Here is a 20,657-nt window from a genome sequence, read left to right as displayed (position 1 = left end):
GAGTGATGGGGCTGTCCTCCCAGGGGAGGAGTCTCAGATAGTATGGTAGCGGGATTGAAGCGCGCTGACGAGGCAGAGTGGAGAGTGATGGGGCTGTCCTCCCAGGGGAGGAGTCTCAGATGGTATGGTAGCGGGATTGAAGCACGCTGGCGAGGGAGAGTGAAGAGTGATGGGGCTGTCCTCCCAGGGGAGGAGTCTCAGATGGTATGGTAGCGGGACTGAAGCACGCTGGCGAGGGAGAGTGGAGAGTGATGGGGCTGTCCTCCCAGGGGAGGAGTCTCAGACGTCATGGTAGCGGGATTGAAGCACGCTGGTGAGGGAGAGTGATGGGGCTGTCCTCCCAGGGGAGGAGTCTCAGACGTCATGGTAGCGGGACTGAAGCACGCTGGCGAGGGAGAGTGGAGAATGATGGGGCTGTCCTCCCAGGGGAGGAGTCTCAGACGTCATGGTAGCGGGACTGAAGCACGCTGGCGAGGGAGAGTGATGGGGCTGTCCTCCCAGGGGATGAGGCTCAGACGTCATGGTAGCGGGGCCGAAGCACGCTGGCAAGGGAGAGCGCTGGGCTGTCGCCGGGGCGGTCTAACTGGCAGAAGGTGCGGGGGAGAGCCCGCAGGCAAAAATAAACCTCTAAGCCCTACTGCCGTGCTAAAATAAACCTCTAAGCCCTACTGCCGTGCTAAAAAAAGTGCAATTTTGAATAAAAAGATGTTGTTATGAGACCTATGGCGCTATGAAGTCTATTATTGTCCTGAGGTCACATGATATGTACTGCACTGAGAAGTCACCTGGTGTGGAGATCCTTATTGGTTGAGTGGAGAGGGGAGCCCTTTTAATGCACCACAAGTGCTAGTATACATTTGGGGAGGTGGCGATTCTAGGATGATGTCCAATAGACTTCATGCTGCAGTGCTGGTATACAGGGCTGCCAAAGGGTCTCCAATCTCTTTGTGGGGGCTACATCAGCAATAAATTACAGGTGACTTAACAACAAATTAGATGTTTAAAGAAGAACTCCAGTGAAAATAATGTAATAAAAAGTGCTTCATTCTTACAATAATTATGTATAAATGTTTTCGTCAGTGTTTGCCCATTGTAAAATCTTTCCTCTCCCTGATTTACGTTCTGATATTTATCACATGGTGACATTTTTATTGCTGGCAGATGATGTCAGTGAAAGGAGATGCTGCTTGCTTTTTTGCCATTTGGAAACCGCTGTAAACAGTTGTTATTTCCCACAATGCAACAAGGCTCCCACAATGTAATGTCAGAACCATGGGGTTTCACCACAATATCAGCCATACAGAGCTTCCTGATGATCTGTCTGAGAAAAGGAAAAGATTTCTCATGGGAAAGGGGGTATCAGCTACTGAAGTTCAGTTCTTGGTGACGGTTTCTCTAATCCTTAAAGGATACTAGATGCGAAAAAAAGAAGAGAAATGGGGGGGAGCAGGAGGTATATACTATCACCTGTCCTGATGCCCACCGCTCCCTCCATTCTCTCTAGCCCCCCGTCATACCTGAAAGCCCCCTGGGATCCTCTTCTAAGTCGCCAGAGTCTTTGTGCATGTGCATGCTGTAGTAACATCATATGCATGCGCAGTGCGCTCCCGGCTGTGGGCGCACGCTGTAGGATGCGCGCAGCCCAGCCTGCATAGTAAGCCCAACTATGGCCACTTACAAGAGGAGGCTTTCAGCTATGACGAGGGGCTAGAAAGGAGAGCGGGGGGAGCAGTGAGCATCAGGACAGGTGACAGTATATGCCTGCTCCCCTCCGTTTCTTTACTTTTTTCACATCTAGTATCCTTTAACCTCCCTGGCGATGCATTTCTGTCTGGAATTATGAGTCACAAGCGGTACTTTTTATTTTTTTTTTCAAGAATTTTAGACCTCCAATTCCTAAGTCATAACTCACCAAAATATGCCAGAATAAAAGCCTGGTAGACATGCCGCATATAAATATAAGACTAGAACAAATTTGTTGAATTAATAAAATTTATGAATAAACTGAAAAAATTGTAAAACTACAAATAGGGCAGACAGAGAGTAGTCAAAATCCAGGCAGAGGTCTGTGCAGGCAGCAGAATATATATATATATACACACGTTTATGTGTGTGTGTGTGTATATTTATTTCTCAGGACAGCAACCCTGAGACTTGTCTCACGGGTGCTGTCCTTCCGACTCCTGGAAAAGACATTACCGTAAGTAATTTCGGTATATATCCAGACACACACACACACACACACACACACACACACACACACACACACACACACACACACACACACACACACACACACACACACACACACACACACACACACACACACACACACACACACACACACACACACACACACACACACACACACACACACACACACACACACACACACACACACACACACACACACACACCCTCACTTTCCTCGACTAAAAAAACTGTATATAGGTAGATAATACTATATCTGTCTATAGAATAATACTGTATCTATAGAATAATGCTGTAATGAAGTCACTGTTTTCTCGCTATCCTCCTCTGTCAGGTCCTGGAGTTTGCAGATCAGTTCACACCGGAACAAACTAGTAAAATCATAACAGCGATTGCAGCGCAGGGACGGAGGTCGCTACCCGTGCTCCGCGTTCTGTCCTTCCACCTCTGGCAGCATCAACCCGAACTCTCCCCGTCTGTTATATTGAGCTTGTTATCATCTTTTGGTAAGAAAGATATTTGTGCTGCTGAATGTTTTGTGTTCTTTTCCAAAATGACAAGCTTATACAAGTCATACCTCGGTAAGGTAAATAGAGTATATTGCGCATAGCGTAAATTAATTTAAATTCTGTTTGTGCCTTAAAATGTTTGTAGGCATGAGCTTCGCCGTTCAGATTCTGTATTCTGAACGGCACAGAACCTTTAAACTAATGGTCGCAGTGCGGAAAAAAATAAAAATAAATAAAAAATAAAAACTGCAGTGAAAATAACATAATGAAAAAAAGTGCTTAACTTCTACAATAATTATTTATGAATGATTTAGTTAGTGTTTGCTCATTGTAAAATCTTTCCTCTCCCTGATTTACATTCTGACATTTATCACATGGTGACATTTTTACTGCTGGCAGGTGATGTCAGTGGAAGGGGATGCTGCTTGCATTTTTGGCAGTTGGAAACAGCTTTTTATATCCTACAATGCAACAAGGCTCCTACAGTGTGATGTCAGTACCCTGGTACTGACATCACACTGTGGGAGTAGTTTCATCACAATATCAGCCATACAGAGCCCCCTCATGATCTATTGGAAAAAAGGAAAATGTTTCTCATGGGAAAGGGGAGTATCCGCTACTGATTGGGATGAAGTTTAATCCTTGGTTAGAGGTTCCTGTTTAACTCATCCTTGTTGCCGCTTTGAGCCAGAGCCAGGACAAGGTCCTCCGGCACCCAAGGCTGAGACACCAAAGTGTTCCCCTCCATCCCTGCCACCCGAGCCAACACACACTGATTACTATTAGACTAAGTGGTGCCCCAGGGCCCCCAACACCTCAATCTCTAGTTATCTGGCTTGCAGTCACTGCCATGTATCCCCTTTTCTTATTTTTCTCTGCTTCATGCACAATAAGGGAATGATAGCTGAGTGAGTTGTGCAACCCCTCCTACACTGCGCCCTGAGGCTGGAGCCTCTCTCGCCTCTGCCTTGGCCCGGCCCTGCCTATAGCTGATGTGTTCCACGTCATGTTCAATTACGATCTACATCACTCCGATACTTTCTCCTTCCGGGTTTGGAGGAAGTGTTGGAGAGATGGAACATGGAGTGCACAGGTTATAGGAGCCCCACAAGTTTAAAGGTTCCTTTTAGTTCGGAATGTGGAATCCCAGCTGCAGAACCCACGCCTAGTCGCTTGATCTCGGCAGAATTCAGAAGACATCTGTATAGCTGTGGGTTAAGGCAAGCTCTGCTCATTTCATATGTTTGTTCAGCGTAGGAAAGGGGTTAGTGCTTGAAACTCACTCATGCCACCCGGCTGGAAAAAGTCTCTGGTTAGAACACTGCTCCAGGATCCTTATTGCGCCTTGCCACTCCCCATCCCCTTGCTGAAAGGGAACCTAAACTGAGAAGGATATGCATTTTTCCTTTTAACCACTTAATGACAACCTGACTTATAAAAACATCCTGCTAGAGCCTCTTAATGGCTCCAGAACGTTTTTATTAGTCAGACAGTGCTGCTGCCGCTGTGCGCGTGTGCACGTGCACCCCCCCCCCAGCCCCAGTGCATGTGCTCCCGCACGTGCACGCACCTTCAGCCCCCGCGCATGCACGTGCACGCACCTTCAGCCCCCGCGCATGCACGTGCACGCACCTTCAGCCCCCGCGCATGCACGTGCACGCACCTTCAGCCCCCGCGCATGCACGTGCACGCACCTTCAGCCCCCGCGCATGCACGTGCACGCACCTTCAGCCCCCGCGCGTGCACGTGAAAATAGTGAAATAAAAACACCAAAGAAGAAAATACACCTATATTTCCAAATACTATATTGTCACCATACTTTGTACTAGGGATATAATTAAAATCTTGTTATAACCAGGACAAATAGGCAGATAAAATGTGTGGGTTTTATGTACAGTAGCAGTGTTTATTTTAAAACTATAGGGGATGAAATTGGAGAAATAGTGTATTTTTTCCTTGTTTTTCCCTTTAAAATGCATAGATAATAAAGTAATTACTGACAACAAATTTAAACCCCAAAAAGATCAAATGGTGGTGAAAAAAACAAGATATAGATCATTTCATTGTGATTAGTAGTGATTAAGCTATTGGCAAATGAAAGGGATGAGCACTGAAAGGTGAAAATCGCTCTTGACTGTTAGGGTAAAAACCGTTTTGGGGTGAAGTGGTTAAAATAATACCAGTTGCCTGACTCTCCTGCTGATCCTGTGTCTCTAATACTTTTAGCCACACCCCCTGAACAAGCATGCACATCAGGTGCTCTGACTGAAATCAGGCTGGATTAGCTGCATGCTTGTTTCAGGTGTGTGATTCAGCCACTATTGCAGCCAAAGAAAGAGATCAGCAGGACTGACAAGCAACTGGTATTGTTTAAAGTGTACCCGAGTCATGTGACATGAGATAAACACGTACAGTACTAAACATATTAATAACCAGGCTGTTTTACTTGTTTTATTTTGCTGCCTGAAAGAGTTAATTTTTACGGATGGAAGTGACAGCTTCTGTCTTGTCTGTACCTTGTCAGGAATATAGTAATCATCACTGATAAGCCATCTACAGCCATAAAAGCTTTCCTGGCAAAATACATTTTTCTACATATTTCTGAGAGCAGAGGGAGAGAGAAAAGGGTCAATATAGTTCATGTATTTTCATTTAGGGGTGCTTAAAATAGACTGCAACTGAGCAGAGACAACAAAACATTCAATCTACTTTCTAAATGTTTAAACGTAAAATAAAATCCTGAGATGTCTAAAAAAAAAGTCATTTTTAGGAGTAGGAGGATAAATACAATTGTGTATCTCATCAGTTTATTTTCATCTCGGGTTCACTTCAAAAACAAACATCCATATCATTAAAGAGACTCCGTAACAAAAATTGCATCCTGTTTTTTTTATCATCCTACAAGTTCCAAAAGCTATTCTAATGTGTTCTGACTTACTGCAGCACTTTGTACTATCACAGTCTCTGTAAGGGCCCTTTCACACCAGAGGGCTTTTTCAGCGTTTTAACGCCACGGCCGAAGTTGGCGTTTTCCTAGGTAAAAGAAAGTCCATAGACTTTCATTTTACCATTCACACTAAACGCCGCGTTTTGGAGCGTTGCGTTTCAACGCTCCCAGGCGCTTTTTCTGGGCCTACTGCGGCGTTTCTCATTACAATTGATTGTAATGTATAGGCGTTAAAACGCCTTCAAAACGCCTTGAAAACGCCTGCAGCCAAAACGCAGCGTTTTAGCCTTTCACCGCTGCCTGTAGTGTGAAAGAGCCCTAATAACTCAATGTATCTTTCCCCTGTCAGACTTGTCGGCCTGTGTCTGGAAGGCTGCCAAGTTCTTCAGTGTTGTGGTTCTGCTATGAACTCCCCCTTCCAGGCCCCTCTATGCACACTGCCTGTGTGTTATTTAGATTAGCGCAGCTTCTCTCTTCTCTCTTATCTTTTACAAGCTGGATAAATCGTCCTCTGAGCTGGCTGGGCTTTCACATACTGAGGAAATTCAGACAAGGGCAAAGCTGTTTGCAGGAAGAAACAAGCAGCCTGAAACTTCAGTGCATGAGAGATGCAGGGGGAAAGAAACACACAAATGATCTCTTGAGATTCAAAAGGAAGGCTGTATACAGCCTGATTGTGTATGGATGTATTTTCCATGTGTGGACATACTGTACATCAACCTACTTCCTGTTTTGGTGGCCATTTTGTTTGTTTATAAACAAACTTTTAAAAACTGTTTTTAACCACTTTTAATGCGGCGAGGAGCAGCGAAATTGTGTCAGAGGGTAATAGGAGATGTCCCCTAACGCACTGGTATGTTTACTTTTGTGCGATTTTAACAATACAGATTCTCTTTAATTCATCGCCTGCCCTTGTCACGGGTGTTGAGGTCAGGCAGCTCTCAGGTGGGATGGGGAGTTGGAGTTGTATATTCTCCTACATATGTGGAGACCGATCAGGACTCAGCAGAGCTCCATTTGTGACGGCTACCAGCGAAATAAATATGGCAGCCTCCATATCCTTCTCACTTCAGGTGTGCTGAAAAAGGTAGTGTTTGTGGAGCTGTCACCAGAGGTTCTCTCCTATTGTTATCTTTATTATTGTACTTCTGTATCATTCCTTTTTCAGGTAAGAAAGAGGATCCCTTAAGCCACGCCCCTAATTACGCCCCCAACACACCCCTAGTCTTGCAAACCATAAACATTTCATAAGAAAAATATGTTTTATAATTCATATCACACTGGTCCTTTCTGTCCTGGTTCATTTTCCTTTATTTTAACATTTGAAAATAAGAAATATATCAATTTAAAGGATGTGAGTAAAGTGTAGAGTTACTTAAAGGGAACCTGAAGTGAGTAAAATTATTTAAAATAAACACATGAGGTAAATTCAAATGAACATTACATAGTTACCTCACCATCAGTTCCTCTCAGAAGCTCACCATTTTCTTCTGACAATGATCCCTTCCAGTTCTGACAACATTTTGTCAGAACTGAAACATACCAGTTGCTGTCAGTTATATCTCAGCAGCTGTCTGTTACAACTGAATGTGCAAGGTAATCTCCATGTTTACCTATGGCTCAAGTGGGTGATATTACAGTGTAACTGTGTGCTGACCGGGAAGCTGTTATGGGTAATGGCCATTTTCAAAATGGAGGACGGAAAATTCCCTTGATCACAGTGAACAAACAGGACACGGGACATGAGAAAGACACTGAGGAGTAGACTACACAGGAGGTAAGTATGACCTGGGTACGGTTATTTTGACTTTATTTTCAGTTCAGGTTCAAATATATATATATATATATATATATATATATATATATATACAGTGCTGTGAAAAACTATTTGCCCCCTTCCTGATTTCTTATTCTTTTGCATGTTTGTAACACTTAAATGTTTCTGCTTATCAAAAACCGTTAACTATTAGTCAAAGATAACATAATTGAACACAAAATGCAGTTTTAACTGATGGTTTTTATTATTTAGTGAGAAAAAAAACTCAAAACCTACATGGCCCTGTGTGAAAAAGAAATTGCCCCCTGAACCGAATAACTGGTTGGGCCACCCTTAGCAGGAATAACTGCAATCAAGCGTTTGCGATAACTTGCAACGAGTCTTTTACAGCGCTCTGGAGGAATTTTGGCCCACTCATCTTTGCAGAATTGTTGTAATTCAGCTTTATTTGAGGGTTTTCTAGCATGAACTGCCTTTTTAAGGTCATGCCACAACATCTCAATAGGATTCAGGTCAGGACTTTGACTAGGCCACTCCAAAGTCTTCATTTTGTTTTTCTTCAGCCATTCAGAGGTGGATTTGCTGGTGTGTTTTAGGTCATTGTCCTGCTGCAGCACCCAAGATCGCTTCAGCTTGAGTTGACGAACAGATGGCCGGACATTCTCCTTCAGGATTTTTTGGTAGACAGTAGAATTCCTGGTTCCATCTATCACAGCAAGCCTTCCAGGTCCTGAAGCAGCAAAACAACCCCAGACCATCACACTACCACCACCATATTTTACTGTTGGTATGATGTTCTTTTGCTGAAATGCTGTGTTCTTTCTACACCAGATGTAACAAGACACGCACCTTCCAAAAAGTTCAACTTTTGTCTCGTCGGTCCACAAGGTATTTTCCCCAAAGTCTTGGCAATCATTGAGATTTTTTTTAGCAAAATTGAGAAGAGCCTTAATGTTCTTTTTGCTTAAAAGTGGTTTGCGCCTTGGATATCTGCCATGCAGGCCTTTTTTGCCCAGTCTCTTTCTTATGGTGGAGTCGTGAACACTGACCTTAATTGAGGCAAGTGAGGCCTGCAGTTCTTTAGATGTTGTCCTGGGGTCTTTTGTGGCCTCTCGGATGAGTTTTCTCTGCGCTCTTGGGGTAATTTTGGCCGCCGGCCACTCCTGGGAAGGTTCATCACTGTTCCATGTTTTTGCCAAGTGTGGATAATGGCTCTCACTGTGGTTCGCTGGAGTCCCAAGGCTTTACAAATGGCTTTATAACCTTTACCAGACTGATAGATCTCAATTACTTTTGTTCTCATTTGTTCCTGAATTTCTTTGGATCTTGGCATGATGTCTAGCTTTTGAGGTGCTTTTGGTCTACTTCTCTGTGTCAGATAGCTCCTATTTAAGTGATTTCTTGATTGAAACAGGTGTGGCAGTAATCAGGCCTGGGGGTGACTACAGAAATTGAACTCAGGTGGGATAAACTACAGTTAAGTTATTTTTTAACAAGGGGGGCAATCACTTTTTCACACAGGGCCATGTAGATTTGGAGTTCTTTTTCCTCACTAAATTATAAAAAACATCATTTAAAACTGCATTTCGTATTCAATTATGTTATCTTTGACTAATAGTAACGGTTTTTGATGAGCAGAAACATTTAAGTGGGACAAACATGCAAAAGAATAAGAAGTCAGGAAGGGGGCAAATAGTTTTTCACACCACTATATATATATATATATATATATATATATATATATATATATATATATATATATATATATATATATATATATATATATATATATATATATATATATATATATATATATATATATATAGTGGAGGAAATAATTGTTTGACCCCTCACTGATTTTGTAAGTTTGTCCAATGACAAAGAAATGAAAAGTCTCAGAACAGTATCATTTCAATGGTAGGTTTATTTTAACAGTGGCAGATAGCACATCAAAAGGAAAATCGAAAAAATAACCTTAAATAAAAGATAGCAACTGATTTGCATTTCATTGAGTGAAATAAGTTTTTGAACCCCTACCAACCATTAAGAGTTCTGGCTCCCACAGAGTGGTTAGACACTTCTACTCAATTAGTCACCCTCATTAAGGACACCTGTCTTAACTAGTCACCTGTATAAAAGACACCTGTCCACAGAATCAATCAATCAAGCAGACTCCAAACTCTCCAACATGGGAAAGACCAAAGAGCTGTCCAAGGATGTCAGAGACAAAATTGTAGACCTGCAGAAGGCTGGAATGGGCTACAAAACCATTAGCAAGAAGCTGGGAGAGAATGTGACAACTGTTGATGCGATTGTTCGAAAATGGAAGGAGCACAAAATGACCATCAATCGACCTCGCTCTGGGGCTCCACGCAAGATCTCACCTCGTGGGGTGTCAATGGTTCTGAGAAAGGTGAAAAAGCATCCTAGAACTACACAGGAGGAGTTAGTGAATGACCTCAAATTAGCAGGGACCACAGTCACCAAGAAAACCATTGGAAACACATTACACTGCAATGGATTAAAATCCTGCAGGGCCCGCAAGGTCCCCCTGCTCAAGAAGGCACATGTGCAGGCCCGTCTGAAGTTTGCCAATGAACACCTGAATGATTCTGTTAATGACTGGGAGAAGGTGCTGTGGTCTGATGAGACCAAAATAGAGCTCTTTGGCATTAACTCAACTCGCTGTGTTTGGAGGAAGAAAAATGCTGCCTATGACCCCCAAAACACCGTCCCCACCGTCAAGCATGGGGGTGGAAAAATTTTGCTTTGGGGGTGTTTTTCTGCTAAGGGCACAGGACAACTTAATCGCATTAACAGGAAAATGGACGGAGCCATGTATCGTGAAATCCTGAACGACAACCTCCTTCCCTCTGCCAGGAAACTGAAAATGGGTCGTGGATGGGTGTTCCAGCACGACAATGACCCAAAACATACAGCAAAGGCAACAAAGGAGTGGCTCAAGAAGAAGCACATTAAGGTCATGGAGTGGCCTAGTCAGTCTCCGGACCTTAATCCAATAGAAAACCTATGGAGGGAGCTCAAGCTCAGAGTTGCACAGAGACAGCCTCGACACCTTAGGGATTTAGAGATGATCTGCAAAGAGGAGTGGACCAACATACCTCCTAAAATGTGTGCAAACTTGGTCATCAATTACAAGAAACGTTTGACCTCTGTGCTTGCAAACAAGGGTTTTTCCACTAAGTATTAAGTCTTTTATTGTTAGAGGGTTCAAAAATTATTTCCTCCACTGTATATACTGTGTATATATGTCTATCTATCTATCTATCTATCTATATGCATACATACATACATACATACATACATACATAGATCTATACTTGAGTCCTAAAAGAGGGACAAATAAGGAGGGACAGAGGAATTGGGTTCCAAAATAGGGACTGTCACTCCAAAAGAGGGACAGTTGGGAGCTATGCTGTATTAGCTGCATCTGTTCAGTGGCATCTACTGGTCACAACATAATCTGGTGTCCATGGGCCTCGATTCCCCCTTGTGGATAGGATAAATTGCACCACGACAGGTAATGCACGTAGGGTACCATCTTTAAGTCTTCAGTCTCCCAGCATGCATTTTGTGAAAGCAGACCTGAAATCAAAACTTCCTCTCTGCTCTAAAAGATAAGCAACAACATAATAACCTTTTGAAGAAAAACATTACTATGTTACAGCTGATGAAAGCAGGCATATTGTTAACATCCTGTGCTTTCAAATGAGCTTATCTGCTGCGGCAGTCAGCTGGCACAGTAGGGAGATTAAATTTCAATTTGCGATTAGATAGAGATGAGGGGGAATTACACAGGCTAAACTCTAAATACACACAGGGTGCATTTCTCTATTTTCCTTCTGTGCTGTGCAAGAGTTCAGGTCCACATTAAGCGTAATGATGTGAGCCAGAGACCAATGCAAAGTTTTTAGTTTTTTCGTTTGTTGTTTTCCCCCCATTTTGATTAACATGACACAAATAAAATTGATTAGCTAGTGCTGCTAATTTGGCCAACGATATATTGAAAACCCTTCTTGTGGGATCACCCTTCTGACGATCACCATGTGACAGCATTGCTCAAATATCTGTTATCGGCACATCAGGTCTGAAGGTCACTGATGTGGGTGAATAGCAAGGAAAGGAATGGATTACTGATCAGACTGGACGGTAGATAGGGGAGTTAGGTATCCCATATATTACTCGATTTTCGGTATCGCTATCTGATATCGATGATGTAACAGGCCACCCTTTTCAATCGATTTCTGCCTGAAATTGGTCAATAGGTATGTTTGACCGCATGCTGGAAATCTCGGTCACGAGTTCCCCCAAGTCTCCTGGCGCAATGCCTCGCATCCTCCTGTGTGTGGGGTCTGTTTGAATTGTTACTGTGAGCGCCTCCAGCATTCTTATTGTGCTTTGCCACTGAAGCAGATGGTTTCGGTGCCCCATTGCAGCAATGTTGTGCTGTGCGGGGCGCGTAAGAGTAATCCCGGGCTCCGGACCCGAATTTCACCTCCCTCCGAGTTGCGACGGTCTAACACCCAGCATATCAACTTTGCTTTAAAAGATTGCTTACAGCTTAGAAACTATTATGCCAGATTTTTTTTTAAGCAGAAATTCACTGAATGGGTTAAACATGACATTTTAGTTTTGCATTTAGCTAGAAATCCACCTCTTAGCTGAGGTTTAGATACAAATGTATCTTTGTTTGGAATGCAAATAGACCTCTGAAAAGCCTGTCTGGGAAGCCCTCTGTGCTCTCTCAGAGAGGTGTTTGTTTATTTACATTGTAAATAGATACATTTTGTATCTAATAACCTCAGTACAGAGGAGGATTTCTAGCTAAATGCAACACTAAAATGTCATGTTTAACCCATTCATTGAATTTCTGCTAAAAAAAATCTGGCATAAAAGTTTCTAAGCTGTAAGAAATCTTTTAAAGCAAAGTTGAAATGCTGGGTGTTAGACCACTTTTAACGCCGACGGGGAGTTTAGCAGCAGCAGCAGGGAGAGCCGTCATTCAGCTCACCCTGCGCCCAATTCACGGACGGCGTACTAATACGTGCGCCTCGCAAGCCCCTTGCTGACCAATGTTAAAGTCTGTCAGGTGGGATGGGGAGTCGCAGCCATATTCTCCTACATCCGTGGAGACTGACCAGGACTCAGGCCGGTTTCCCTAGACTTTCACAAAGGACTACAGGACATGATCTGCGCATGGAGGGAAAACATATTAGACATTTATTTAGGAAAAGGTTCTTTACAGTAGGAGTGATTTAAAAAAAAACCTGTAATAACAAAAAGTGGGGAGTACTCACCTCGGGTAGGGGAAGCCTCCGGATCCCATCAAGGCTTCCCCTGTCCTCCTGTGTCCCACGGCGGTCTCGCGCTGGCCTTCCGAACAGCGGGGATGTAAATATTTACCTTCCCGGCTCCAGTGCAGGCGCAGTATCGGCTCTCCACTCGGAGATGGGCGGAAATAGCAGATCGCTCTCAGCCCGCTCTTCTGCACAGACGCAAGTCTCCTGCACCTGCGTAGTAGAGCGGACCCGACAGAGATCGGCTATTTCCATGCTGAGAGCCGCAACAGCGCCCCCACTGGAGCCAGGGAAGGTAAGTAAATGTAGCTTGTCAGGCTTGTCGAGCCAGGATTGCGGGAGACTTGGGGGGAGCCAGCACTGGATTGCCTGCAGCTATAGCGGAGGGGGAAGCGTCATTGGGACCCCCTACCGAGGTGAGTACTCCCCAGGGGAACTTTTTTTTGTTACAGAGTCTCTTTAAGATGTGGAATGCATTGCCACAGGAAGTAGTCATAGCAAATTCTATATCTGCATTTAGGGGGCTTAGATGCTTTCCTTGCATTGAAAGACATCCATGGCTATAATTGCTAGGTAATGCCCAGTGATGTTGATCCAGGGATTTTATCTGATAGCCATCTGGAGTCGGGAAGGAATTTTTTCCCTTTTGGGGCTAATTGGACCATGCCTTGTGGGGGTTTTTCCCCTTCCTCTGGATCAACAGGGATATGTGAGGGAGCAGGATGGTGTTGTACTTTGTTCTCTGGTTGAACACGATGGACGTATGTCTTATTTCAACCCAAATAACTATGTAACTGTTTCACTCCAGCAACTTGCTGTTTGGTTGCGGTGCGATCAGACAGTCGCACCGCAACACTTAAAATAGGCTTTGAAGATACAGTGGGATGCGAAAGTTTGGGCAACCTCGTTAATCGTCATGATTTTCCTCTATAAATCATTGGTTGTTACGATAAAAAATGTCAGTTAAATACAGTGGCTTGCAAAAGTATTCGGCCCCCTTGAAGTTTTCCACATTTTGTCACATTACTACCACAAACATGATTCAATTTTATTGGAATTCCACCTGAAAGACCAATACAAAGTGGTGTACATGTGAGATATTGAACGAAAATCATACATTATTCCAAACAATTTTTACAAATCAATAACTTCAAAGTGGGGTGTGCGTAATTATTCAGCCCCCTGAGTCATTACGTTGTAGAACTACCTTTTGCTGCAATTACAGCTGCCAGTCTTTTAGGGTATGTCTCTACCAGCTTTGCACATCTAGAGACTGAAATCCCTGCCCATTCTTCTTTGCAAAACAGCTCCAGCTCAGTCAGTTTAGATGGACAGTATTTGTGAACAGCAGTTTTCAGATCTTACCACAGATTCTCGATTGGATTTAGATCTGGACTTTGACTGGGCCATTCTAACACATGGATATGTTTTGTTTTAAACCATTCCATTGTTGCCCTGGCTTTATGTTTAGAGTTGTTGTCCTGCTGGAAGGTGAACCTCCGCCCCAGTCTCAAGTCTTTTGCAGACTCCAAGAGGTTTTCTTCAAAGATTGCCCTGTATTTGGCTCCATCCATCTTCCTATCAACTTTGACCAGCTTCCCTGTCCCTGCTGAAGAGAAGCAACCCCAGAGCGTGATGCTGCCACCACCATATTTGACAGTTGGGATGGTGTGTTCTGAGTGATGTGCAGTGTTAGTTTTCTGCCACACATAGCGTTTTGCATTTTGGCCAAAAAGTTCCATTTTGGTCTCATCCGACCAGAGCACCTTCTTCCACATGTTTGCTGTGTTCCCCATATGGCTTGTGGCAAACTGCAAACGGGACTTCTTATGCTTTTCTGTTAACAATGGCTTTCTTCTTGTCACTCTTCCATAAGAGCCAACTTTGTGCAGTGCACAACTAATAGTTGTCCTATGGTGAGATTCCCCCACCTGAGCTGTAGATCTCTGCAGCTCTTCCAGAGTCACCATGGGCCTCTTGACTGCATTTCTGATCAGGGCTCTCCTTGTTCAGCCTGTGAGTTTAGGTGGACGGCCTTGTCTTGGTAGGTTTACAGTTGTACCATACTCCTTCCATTTCTGAATAATCGCTTGAACAGTGCTCCATGGGATGTTCAAGGCTTTGGAAATCTTTTTGTAGCCTACGCCTGCTTTAAATTTTTCAATAACTTTATCTCTGACCTGTCTGGTGTGTTCTTTGGACTTCATGGTGTTGTTGCTCCTAAGATTCTCTTAGACAACATCTGAGGCCATCACATAGCAGCTGTATTTGTACTGACATTAGATTACACATAGGTGCACTATATTTAGTCATTAGCACTCATCAGGCAATGGCTATGGGCAACTGACTGCACTCAGACCAAAGGGGGCTGTATAATTGCGCACACTCCACTTTGCAGTTATTGATTTGTAAAAAATGTTTGGAATCATGTATGATTTTTGTTCCACTTCTCACGTGTACACCACTTTGTATTGGTCTTTCATGTGGAATTCCAATAAAATTGATTCATGTTTGTGGCAGTAATGCGACGAAATGTGGAAAACTTCAAGGGGGCCGAATACTTTTGCACGCCACTGTATATCATATAAGAGACACATGCAGTGATATCTGAGAAGTGAAATGAAGTTTATTGGATTTACAGAAAGTGCGCAATAATTGTTTAAATAAAATTAGGCAGGTGCATAAATTTGGGCACTACAAAAAATAAATGAAATCAGCATTTAGTAGATGCTCCTTCTGCAGAAATTACAGCCTCTAAACGCTTCCTGTAGGTTCCAATGAGAGTCTGGGTTCTGGTTAAAGGTATTTTGGACCATTCCTCTGTACAAAACATCTCTAGTTCATTCAGGTTTGATGGCTTCCGAGCATGGACAGCTCTCTTTATCTCACACCACAGCTTTTCAATTATATTCAGGTCTGGGGACTAGGGCTGCACGATTTTAGGGAAAAATCGAAATTGCGATTTTTCTCTCAGAAATTGCAATTTCGATTTTTTTTCCCCCAATTTTTTTTCAAATGCTGGGGGGGGGGGGGGGGGAGGCTGCACTGCCTGGTCCGCTGACTGTAATACTTTGCTTCTGGCCATGCTGTGCGCGGATTGGCCAGAAGCAGTGAATATGTATGAGTGTTAATGAGCGGGGGGGGGGGGGGCGGATCCACTCGAGCAAGCGGCCGGGCACATACAGCATTACCAATCACTGGCTAGCGATGGAATGACGGCAGCGGTAGGCGGAGCTGGATGCTCTGTACAGCTCCGCCTACCACTGCCGTCATTCCATCGCTAGCCAGTGATTGGTAATGCTGCCAGGGTCGGATTTGTAATCTTTACCACCCAAGGCCACAGTCAGGAGCTGCCCCCCTTTAGCATAGATAGCCTGTTGACCCTTCCCATTAGCATGGGCTGCCTGATGACCCCTACCCCCTTTTATCTAGTGTAAGAAGCCAGGTGATCCTCCCCCCTTCCGAATAGATAGCCGGATAACCCCCATCCCTCCAGTATAGGTAATCAGGTGACCGTTACCCCCACCCCCCAGTATAGCCTGCTTTTCACCCGCCCTTGATCTTGTTGTGCCCTAGGCCATGGCCTATGTGGCCTTGGTTTAAATCCGGCCCTGAATGCTGCTGTATGTGCCCGTCCGCTCGCTCGAGTGGATCCCCCCCCCCCCCCCGCTCATTAACACTCATACATATTCACTGCTTCTGGCCAATCCGCGCACAGCGGGGCCAGAAGCAAAGTATTACAGACAGCGGACCGAAAAACCGAAGGTATTGACGATCAGCAGATCGTCTTGCCACGAACCGCGGTTTCGGTTTTAAACCGAAAAACCATGCAGCCCTACTGGGGACTGAGATGGCCATTCCAGAATGTTGACCTTGTTCCTCCGCATAAGAAAAAGAAGGGACACCGAGAGCCCAATATAGTGTAGTAAGTTGGGTGATGGGTAAATGGAAAAGTATATGATAGATATACTCACAAGTCAGGGTTACCATTTAGGCAACCACTGTGTAGGCAGGTGAGGAGATTAGGCCTGTCCTCACTCAGGATTAAGATGTCGCTCTCTGTAGATTAGGAGAAGAAAGGGAATTCAACCCCTCCATCAGGGGTGGATGCTGATATTGTAAGGAGAACAGAGGCGCTAACAGAATAAAATATATCTAAAAACTTTAAAATTCCTCAGGAGGCGGTGGTGGACTCCATCTCCCTGAAGCAGACATGATACTGTCTGTTTTAGTACAAACAAATTTATTTATATACGCCAACGCGTTTCGCGGGTATTATTCCCGCTTCTTCAGGCAATAACAAACAGGAGTACGCACAGTGCAGTCTTAAGGTCACGATAAGCGCTTCTGTCTCGGTCTTGTTCCTCTGCATGAATGCCTTAGTGGATTTTGAGCAGTGTTTAGGGTCGTTGTCTTGTTGAAAGATCCAGCCCTGGCGCAGCTTCAGCTTTGTCACTGATTCCTGGACATTGGTCTCCAGAATCTGCTGATACTGAGTGGAATCCATGTGTCCCTCAACTTTGACAAGATTCACAGTCCCTGCACTGGCCATACAGCCTCACAGCATCATGGAACCACCACCATATTTTACTGTAGGTTGCAGGTGTTTTTCTTGGAATGTTGTGTTGTTTTTCCTCCTTGCATAATGCCCCTTGTTATGCCCAAATAACTCAATTTTAGTTTCATCAATCCACAGCACCTTATTCCAAAATGAATCTGGCTTGTCCATATGTGCTTTAGCATACCTCAAGCGGCTCTGTTTGTGCTGTGGGCGGACAAAAGGCTTCCTCTGCATCACTCTCGCATACAGCATCTCCTTGTGTAAAGTGCGCCGAATGGTTGAACGATGCACAGTGACTCCATCTGCAGCAAGATGATGTAGGTCTTTGGTGCTGGTCTATGGGTTGACTGTCTGTTCTCACCATTTCTCATTGCTGAGTTATTAGCTGGGGCGCCTTAGTCAATATAATACAGTCTGTTCTCACCATTTGTCGCTTCCGTCTATCCGAGATTTTTCTAGGTCTTCCATTTCGAGCCTTAACTTGAACTGAGCCTGTGGTCTTCCATTTCCTCCGTATGTTCCTAACTGTGGAAACAGACAGCTGAAATCTCTTAGACAGCTTTCTGTATCCTTCCCCCTAAACCATGATGGTGAACAATCTTTGTCTTCAGGTCATTTGAGAGTTGTTTTGAGACCCCCCATGTTGCTACTCTTCAGAGAAAATTTAAAAGAGGAGAGAAACTTACAATTGACCACCTTAAAGAGGAACTCCAGTGAAAATAATGTAGTAAAAAAAGTGCTTCATTTTTTACCATAATTATGTATAAATGATTTGGTCAGTGTTTGCTCATTGTAAAATCTTTCCTCTCCCTAATTTACATTCTGACATTTATTACATGGTGACATTTTTACTGTGGGCAGGTGATGTAGCTGCTCCTAGCTGTTTTGGCTGTTAGAGACAGCTGTAAACAGCCATTTCCTGTCTGTGAACATTGTTACATTGTGGCAGTTTGCCCAGAGTACTGCGGTACTCAGCGCTTCTTGTGGGAGGGATTTCAGCACAAAATCAGTCACACAGCGCCCCCTGATGGTCTGTTTGTGAAATGCATTATATTTTTCATGTAAAAGGGGGTATCAGCTACTGATTGGGATAAAGTTCAATTCTAGGTTGGAGTTTCTCTTTAAAGGAGTCAACAGCTAAAATAAAAATGAGCTTTAATCACCCTGGGCTTTCTCCAGCCCCTAGCAGCCTACTGTCCCACGCCGACCGCTCCGTTCCCTGCCGCAGTCTTGGTCTCCGTACTCGTTGCAGAAGTCGACCCCGATGTCGTCCGCACTGCGCCTGCACGAACCACCGCTGTCAATCAAGTCCACGTTGTATGCGGCTTACTGCGCAGTAGTTCGGGGAGCGGCGTGGGACAGTCTGCTGCTAGGGGCTGAAGAAAGCCCCAGGTGAGTAAAGCTCATTTTTCTTATTTTAGCTGATAACTCCTTTAACTACTTTGGCCTCCTGGACGTACTAGCTACGCCCAGGAGGCCATGTGCGCGTCCGCGCTCTCCCGCGGCCGATCGCGCGCGTGCACGCGCGCTCCCGGCCGCGGATCGTTAGCCCACGAATCAGTGTATCGGGCTATGGTGCCTGATCACTGATTCCTCTCCCCCGCAGAAAAAGCGACAGCTTCTCTCAGAAGCTCCGCTTTTTCTGGCTGTTGCGTCTCCCGTGCGTCCCTCTAAGCGTATGCTACGCTTAGAGTGACGTCATGTAAACAAACTCATGGCCGCCATCTTGTGGCCAAAAGTAATACTACATCTGAAATTTAAAAAAAAATAAAAATTAACACACATTTACATTATAAACACATTGTTTACCTCCCACCCTCCCAAAACTACCCAAATAAAATGTTTAACCACTTTACCCCCACGCGTACGGATTTCTCCGCCCCTTTTTTCCCTCCTAAAAAACCAGGGACGGAGAAATCCGTACCTTCCGCGCTACCGCCGCTGTCCGCGCTCCCGCCGCTCGTGCGCGCGCACCCGCCGCTCGTGCACGCCGCCGCCCGCTCGCCCGGAGATCAATGAACGGGAAAATCCACTCCCGTTCGTTGATCTAAGCCCCCGCAATGATCTGCTGCTTCTTTCAGAAACAGCGAGATCATTGTGAGTCTCCCAGCCTCCTACTGCTTCCTGTAAGCGTCCTTCCGGACGCTTACAGGTCGCATGTAAACAAACACTCTGTGGCCATCTTGTGGCCAAATAGTAAACTACATCCTAAAAGCATTTTACATATACAAACATTACATTTACACAATAAATTAACTCATTACCTCCCACACTCCCCAATTTTTATTTTTTTTTTGTAATTAAAAAAAAAAAAAAAATACAATAAAAAAAAAAAAACATAAATAGTTACCTTAGGGACTGAACTTTTTAAATATTTATGTCAAGAGGGTATAACACTGTTACTTTATAAACTGCGGGCTTGTAATTAGGAATGGATGCAAAACTGAAAAAAATGCGCCTTTATTTCCAAATAAAATATTGTCGCCAAACATTGTGATAGGGACATAATTTAAATGGTTTTATAACCGGGACAAATGGGTTAATACATTTCATGGGTTTTAATTACAGTAGCATGCTTTATTTAAAAACTATAATGGCCGAAAACTGAAAAATAATAAATTTTTTTCCTATTTCCCCATTAAAACACATTTAGAATAAAATAATTCTTGGCATAATGTCCCACCTAAAGAAAGCCTAATTGGTGGCGAAAAAAACAAGATATAGTTCATTTCATTGGGATAAGTAATAATAAAGTTATAGACGAATTAATGGAAGGAGCGCTGAAAGGTGAAAATTGCTCTGGTGCTCAGGGGGTAAAACCCCTCAGTGGTGAAGTGGTTAATATAAAAAAAAACAAAAAACATTACAATAAATAAAAAAAAAAACATGTAAATATTTACCTAAGGGTCTAAACTTTTTAAATATCAATGTAAAGATTAAATATTTCTATTTTTTTTATTCTAAACTTGTAAATAGTGATAGATGCAAAACGGAAAAAAATGCACCTTTATTTCCAAATAAAATATTGTCGCCATACATCGTTATAGGGACATAATTTTAACGGTGTAATAAACGGGACATATGGGCAAATACAATACGTGAGTTTTAATTATGGAGGCATGTATTATTTTAAAACTATAATGACTGAAAACTGAGAAATAATGCATTTTTTCCGTTTTTTTTTCTTATTCTTCCTGTTAAAATGCATTTACAGTAAAGTGGCTCTTAGCAAAATGTACCCCCCAAAGAAAGCCTAATTGGCGGCGGAAAAAACAAGATATAGATCAGTTCATTGTGATTAGTGATAAAGTATAGGCTAATTAATGGGAGGTGA

General features: G+C 43.6%; 1 protein-coding gene across 5 annotated transcripts in view; it reads left to right on the top strand.

Moving 5' to 3' along the window:
* Window positions 1-20,657, top strand: part of LOC137518038 (FAST kinase domain-containing protein 4-like) — a 66,572-nt gene that overhangs the window by 9,601 nt on the left and 36,314 nt on the right. For all 5 annotated transcript variants that reach the window (XR_011020730.1, XR_011020731.1, XM_068235228.1 and 2 more), the window contains exon 4: window positions 2,546-2,717. Coding sequence is in view for 3 of the 5 variants with exons in the window: in XM_068235228.1 (XP_068091329.1) it covers window positions 2,546-2,717 (172 nt within the window). In the remaining 2 variants the exon portion in view is untranslated. The remainder of the gene's footprint in view (window positions 1-2,545; window positions 2,718-20,657) is intronic.

Source organism: Hyperolius riggenbachi, chromosome 5 (genome assembly GCF_040937935.1).
Source record: "Hyperolius riggenbachi isolate aHypRig1 chromosome 5, aHypRig1.pri, whole genome shotgun sequence".
Lineage (NCBI taxonomy): Eukaryota > Metazoa > Chordata > Amphibia > Anura > Hyperoliidae > Hyperolius > Hyperolius riggenbachi.
The sequence above is the reverse complement of the archived record's forward strand: the minus strand, read 5'-3'. Positions and strand labels throughout refer to the sequence as shown.